The sequence below is a fragment of the Callionymus lyra genome, chromosome 9 (genome assembly GCF_982586985.1).
Source record: "Callionymus lyra chromosome 9, fCalLyr1.hap1.1, whole genome shotgun sequence".
Taxonomy (NCBI): Eukaryota; Metazoa; Chordata; class Actinopteri; order Syngnathiformes; family Callionymidae; genus Callionymus; species Callionymus lyra.
The window spans coordinates 21,942,113-21,948,829 of record NC_141826.1 but is presented as its reverse complement, the minus strand read 5'-3'; the positions used below and the strand labels follow the sequence as shown (position 1 = coordinate 21,948,829).

The following is a 6,717-nucleotide window of genomic DNA, read 5'->3' as shown; positions in this document are numbered from 1 at the left end:
ATGAACACATTAGCATCGGGGTCACCGGCTTTATCCGTCTCATCGATTGATGTGTCGACGTGAAGTGATGTGTGTTGATGCAGAATCTAAAAACAACCGCGTTCACTTAAACCACACTTTGTTTTTCTTACTTCATAATAAAGTTTATTTACAATTAATGACAAAACCACATCCAGGTCACACAGATTAACATTTTTCTTCTCTTTTTCTGGAGATAAAATGTTGTTTACACTAACCACACCTACTTTGCTGTGATTGGTCAAACATAAAGGTGTGTCATCGTGCCTCATCGATCCCGGAAGTCTCCACCTCCAAGGGACTCGTTGTATAAACAAAGCCGGCATGTTGACAGCCGGCGGGTGGAGCAATTGTTACGTCATAGTGGACTCTCGTAACCTCTTGTTCGCCCAGATTTCAGAGGGGGGAAAACTTTATAAAGTAACAAGTTCAAAAGTTCAAGGTTTGTCACCTTGTGTAATTAATCCTGGAAGTCTGAGGAATTCATTGTGTAAACAAAGCCGGGTGCCATTACAGCTGGCTGGAGGAGGAGTGAAGCCATTATTACGTCATAGTGGACTCTTGTAACCTCTTGTTCGCCCATATTCCAGATGGGAGAGAATTTTATAAAGTAGTAGGTTCAAAAGTTCAAGATTTGTCACCTAAATAATTAATCACGGAACTCTCCACCTTCAAGGGACTCTTTGTTTAAACAAATTGGGGCGTTATTACAGCTGGCTGGAGGAGTGAAGCCATTATTACTTCATAGTGGACTCTCGTAACCTCTCGTTCGCCCAGATTTCGGATTGGGGAAAACTTTATAAAGTAATAAATTCAAAAGTTCAAGATCTGTCACCGTCCATAATTAATCCCGGAAGTCTCCACTTTCAAGGGATTCTTTGTATAAACAAAGCATGGCGTGATTACATCTGGCTGGAGGAGGAGTGAAGCCATTATTACTAGTGATGTTCTGATGAAGCTTCATGAAACAGTGTCATTATGTTCAGAGCACACTAGATGGCGTCTTATTTTTATTCAAAAATTGAATTTGTGTTTCTGTTTGTGCATGCATGTGGGTATGTGTGTATGTGCATGCGTGTTTGTATGCAAGTTTGTTTTGGCATGTGAGTTTGTGTGTTTGTATGTGTGCGTGTGATTATGGATGCATTTGTGTGTGTCTCTCTGTGTGTTTATTTGTTTGTGTGTTTTTTTTATGTGTGCATATGTTTGTGGGCATGCATGCTTCTGTGTTTGTGTTTCTGTGCGTGTGTGCATGTATACTTATATGTGTGTGATTGTATGTGCGTGTGTGCATGTATACTTATATGTGTGTGATTGTATGTGAGTGTGTGCATGTATACTTATATGTGTGTGATTGTATGTGAGTGTGTGCATGTATACTTATATGTGTGTGATTGTATGTGAGTGTGTGCATGTATACTTATATGTGTGTGATTGTATGTGAGTGTGTGCATGTATACTTATATGTGTGTGATTGTATGTGAGTGTGTGCGTGTCTGTGTGTGCGTAGAGTTTGATATTAAATAAAAAAAAAAAACATTTTCTAAATTTTAATTATTGAATTATTACTTCATATAAACAAATTCAACCTTTGGATATTTGAATTATTCAATTAAATTATATAAAAAATAATTAATTAAATTGTTAATACAAATCTAACTCAGCCCCATCCTCTACACCCTGTTCACACATGACTGTGTCGACTCCCACAAAGACAACACCGTCCTAGAGTTTGCTGACGACTATCACCGCGGCGAACGAAGCGGCCTACAGGACAGAGGTGGACAGTCTGGTTTCCTGGTGTGAGGACAACAACCTCACCCTCAACACAGACAAGACAAAGGAGATGATAGTGGACATGAGGAAGGAGAGGAGACCTCACCAACCACTGTTCATCCGGGATCTTGAAGTGGAGCGGGTGAGCAGCTTTAAGTACCTCGGGGTCCACATCACTGAGGACTTAACGTGGGCCACCAACACAACACAGCTGGTCAAGAAGGCACAGCAACGGCTGTACTTTCTGAGGAGGCTGAGGAAGTTTGGCATGTCGACAAAGATCCTCAGAAACTTCTACAGCTGTGTCGTGGAGAGCAGTCTGACCAACTGCATCACTGCGTGGTACGGCAGCTCTACGGCCATGGACCGCAAACGTCTGCAGAGAGTGGTTAAGACAGCGGAGAGGATCACCAGGTCTCCACTGCCCTCTCTGCACAGCATCTACCACCACAGAGTCCACAGGAGAGCTGCCACCATCATCAAGGACAGTTCCCACCCACAACATGGACTGTTTACACTCCTGCCCTCGGGACGCAGGTACAGGAGTGCAAAATGCAGGACCACACGCCTGAGAAACTCTTTCTACCCCACTGCAATAAGAATCATGAACAGCTGAACACTGCACTGTTGTCACTTTAAATCCATCCCATGTACAGTTCCCCTCCCTTTCTTATATTATTATTTTTTTATTGTTATTTTATCTTGAATTTTTTTGCTATGTATATTTATTTTTATTTTTTTGTTACGCCGATATTTGTGGAGGGACGGCAAAGAAAGAATTTCATTGCATAGGGAAACGTGTTTCTCGATGTATATGACGATAAACACTTTGAATCTTGAATAACATTTCGAAATATGAAATTAAAAGTGAAAACTTGCCTCAAAAACCAATAATAACATTTTCTTAAGAAATGATGTCCGAAAAATTAATTAAAAACGAAATCACTTGGTTTGACTTTCTCATCATCGGGGTTTTCGAAACCATCACTTCGTGGCGCTCGCCTCGTCCACCCCTGTCGTCCGAGTCGAAAAGGTGCTTCTTTTCAATGTTTTTTAACCTTTTTAGTTGCTTTCAGGAGCTTCAACCTCTCCGTCCATCTCCGGCAGCGACGGTCGATGCCGTAATGAATTTAGCCGGCGGCAATAATAGCGGCGATCAATAGCAATCCCTGGTAAGTCATTGACAGGTTAGCGACGGCAACGTTTTTTTGGATGCGTCGGCCGCTGAAAGGGAATCAAAAGTACGTCTGGCGCTTGTTATTCAGCGCCTCAGACAAGCGGAGCAACATCCCAACCCTCGGTCCAAACAAACATAGAAATATAAATATCATTCATCGATTCCTCCCGCCAGTATGTTCCGACACCTTCGACCCGAATCATTTTCGGCATTAACACGAGCCCGGAACTCCTGCTGCGGATCTCACCTTGAAAACTAGTGATTCCTTGAAAAATTAATGAAAAGAAAAATCTCGCAGCCGACGCGTAAACGGTGAAGAAAAATAAAAAACCCAAACTTTCGCAACAAATGAAAACCGGTGCAAATTCAATCTGCAAAGGGTCAGAGCGAGTCTGAGACGTTCAGAGCGACCGTACTGTTCATCGGATGACATTTATATCAACGAAAAGCCTCCGGAGTAACTTACGTTTTCGGTAAAAAAGCGAGCAGGAAATATTTAAGCCTGACTTCCTGGTTCTGTAAATACACAAATATACATATATTTCAGTTATTTTTCAGAGTTGGAAAGTTTGTCTAAAGCACCTTTGGGAATCGATAATTGACATTTGTGACTTTCTGACCTGAAAAAGTTTAGATTTCGAAGGCGTAGGTGAAGCAGTCGACAGCCGAGACGCTGTGGAAGACGTGAATATTGAGCCCAGAACACAGTAGATGGAAGGAAAACATGGGAAGAAAAAGTAAGGTAAGGTAAGGTAAGGTAAGGTAAGGTAAAACTTTATTGATCCCTCAGGAGGTCTCCTTCGGGAAATTGTTTTTTCCAGTAGCCAGCAATTTTTCATAAACAATAAAAAATAATACATAAAAAATAAAATAAGAAGAAGAACATAAAGAGAAAGAACAAGATGACACAATCTAAGTATAAAGATAAAGATAAAGAACATAGGTCAAAGAAAAACAACAAAGACAAAGGATACAAAGACTAACATAGAACAGAACATCCAGATACTCTCACTCCACTCCTGCCCCCGAACTCAGAATTGTACAATTTAATAGCCCGAGGAACGAATGAGTCCCTGAGTCTATTTGTTTTGCACCTGGGTAGGAGCATTCATGCACTGAATCTGCTTCTCTGCTCACTGATGACAGTGTTCAGAGGATGACTGTCATCATCCATGAATGACAGTAGTTTGTTCAGTAGTTGAAGTCACGTTGTATGAAGTTCAAATAAATAATGAAGGGAAAATATTGAAACGATAAAAAAACATGATCTGTGTATTAATATATGTATTTAATATACTGTGTGTGCGTGCATGTGTTTGTGTGTTTGTATGTGAGTGTCTGCGTGTTTGTGTGTGAGCATGCATGCTTGATGTGTGCATGTGTTTGTGAATATGATTATCCATGTCTGTATGTAATCGGAATGTGTGTTAGTGTTGTGCTGTGTCTCAAATCGCATACTACTCTTAGTATGCTAGAAGTTAGTATGCATCAGTTTAGTGTACGTACTAACTAGTACGCAAATTCTCCACAGATAGTATGTCTCAAATCAAACACTGCTGCTACACACTAACCGGAGATCACATGACAGCTTCTTCTTCTACTTCTATTTAACGATGTTTCAACCAGCTGTTTGAACGCTATCCCCACCTGCTGGCAGCACGTATTGCAACTTTGGAAAAAGAAAAAATATGAGAATCTAAATAATCGCGAGATATTTAAGCTGGCATCAGCAGCGAAGACGTGTTTATCCTCCTACTGCTGCGGAAAATGCACCTGTAAGTATATGCATATATATGCATTTATATATGACGTAACTTCTGTTGTCGTGTTAGTACGCCAATTTAGTGTGCATGGCGCACTAAATTTCGCATACTAAGAATTGAGATGCACTAACGCACTAAAAATACTAACTTTTAGTACGCTAGTATGCGATTTGAGACACAGCACTGGTGTTCACCTGAGTGTTCCCTGTGTTTGTGGATGCATTTGTGTGTGTCTCTGTGTGTTTTGTTGGTGTGTGCGTTTGATTGTGTGTTTGTGTTTCTACGTTCATATGTGGGCATATGTTTGTGTGTATCCGTGTTTGTGGGCATGCGTGCTTCTGTTTCTGTGCGTGTGTGCATGCATGCTTGTATGCGTGTTTGTATGTGAGTGTGTGCCTGTGTGCACGTGCATGCTTGTTTGTGTGCATTGGTGTCCGCGTGTGTGGTTTTCTGTGTGCCTGTGGATGCATTTGTGTGTGTCTCTTTGTGTTTATTTGTTTGTGTGTGCCTGTGTTTGTTGATGCAGTTGTGTTTGTGTCTTTGTGTTTATTTGTTTTTCTGTGTGCCTGTGTTTGTGGATGCATTTGTGTTTGTGTCTTTGTGTTTATTTGTTTTTATGTTTGCCTGTTTTTGTTGATGCAGTTTTGTTTGTGTCTTTGTGTTTATTTGTTTTTCTGTGTGCCTGTGTTTGTGGATGCATTTGTGTGTGTCTATTTGTGTTTATTTCTTTGTGTGTGCCTGTGTTTGTTGATGCAGTTGTGTTTGTGTCTTTGTGTTTATTTGTTTTTCTGTGTGCCTGTGTTTGTGGATGCATTTGTGTTTGTGTCTTTGTGTTTATTTGTTGTTATGTGTGCCTGTGTTTGTGGATGCATTTGTGTTTGTGTCTGTGTGTTTATTTGTATGTATGTGTGGGTGTGTTTGTGGATGAATCTGTGTGTGTCTCTTTGTGTTTATTTGTTTGTGTGTGCCTGTGTTTGTTGATGGAGTTGTGTTTGTGTCTTTTTGTTTATTTGTTTTTCTGTGTGCCTGTGTTTGTTGATGCATTTGTGTTTGTGTCTTTATGTTTATTTGTTTTTCTGTGTGCCTGTGTTTGTGGATGCATTTGTGTTTGTGTCTTTGTGTTTATTTGTTTTTCTGTGTGCCTGTGTTTGTGGATGCAGTTGTGTTTGTGTCTTTGTGTTTATTTGTTTTTATGTGTGCCTGAATCTGTGTGTGTCTATTTGTTTTTATTTCTTTGTGTGTGTGGGTTTTGATTGTGTGTTTGTGTTTCTACGTTTATATGTTCGTGTGTATTTGTGTTTTTGGGCATGCATGCTTATTTGTTTGCGTTTCTGTGTGTGTGTCAAGCATGTTAATATCTGTGTGTGTGTGCATGCGTGTTAATATCTGTGTGTGTGTGCATGCGTGTTAATATCTGTGTGTTTGTGTGTGTGTGTGGGTGTGTGATTGTGTACTTCTCCCAGATCTTAATGCCTCATAGACTCTTGACGAAATGTCTTATTAATGATTCTGTACGGACGTCTCAGTCAAGGTCAACGACCTCAACCGGCTTCCAGAAATACATATGCAGCGGTGGAGGTCGTTCACCTCGACCCGGAGACAACACAAGGTTCAAGGTCAAGGTTAAGGGGGCGGGGGGAGAAAAGAGACCTCCACGAAAAATGTCAAATTGATATCAAATGAATGTCATAGAGATTAAAGGATTTTGTTTGTGTTGACGATTTGAGAATTTGTGTTAAAATAAAATAAAAGTGTGTTATTTCATCGTCCTTGCTCTGACAGGTGGCTCCAGGTAACTCTAGAATCATTGTTTGTTTTTGAACATAGTGATATCAGATCAAGCGTCTTTAAACCTAAACCATCTCTGCAGCCTCCAGTTAGCTCGTCCCATGTTTGCTAAAGTTAGCCCAGAGACACCGTCGAAGCATTAACCGCCTGATTTGTTGTTGCTGTCATGAAAGAAGATCTCATTGAACATCCCAT

The 6,717-nt window shown here is 40.5% G+C and overlaps 1 protein-coding gene across 1 annotated transcript; it reads left to right on the top strand.

Annotated features, from left to right (window-relative positions):
* Positions 1 to 1,067: 1,067 nt before the first annotated feature.
* LOC148072270 (uncharacterized) lies at positions 1,068 to 2,433 on the top strand. The gene is made up of 2 exons (XM_087798660.1): positions 1,068 to 1,073; positions 1,748 to 2,433. Exons 1-2 carry the CDS (start codon positions 1,068 to 1,070, stop codon positions 2,408 to 2,410), a joined length of 669 nt encoding a protein of 222 aa, XP_087654786.1. The 3' UTR covers positions 2,411 to 2,433.
* The last annotated feature ends 4,284 nt before the right edge of the window (positions 2,434 to 6,717 follow it).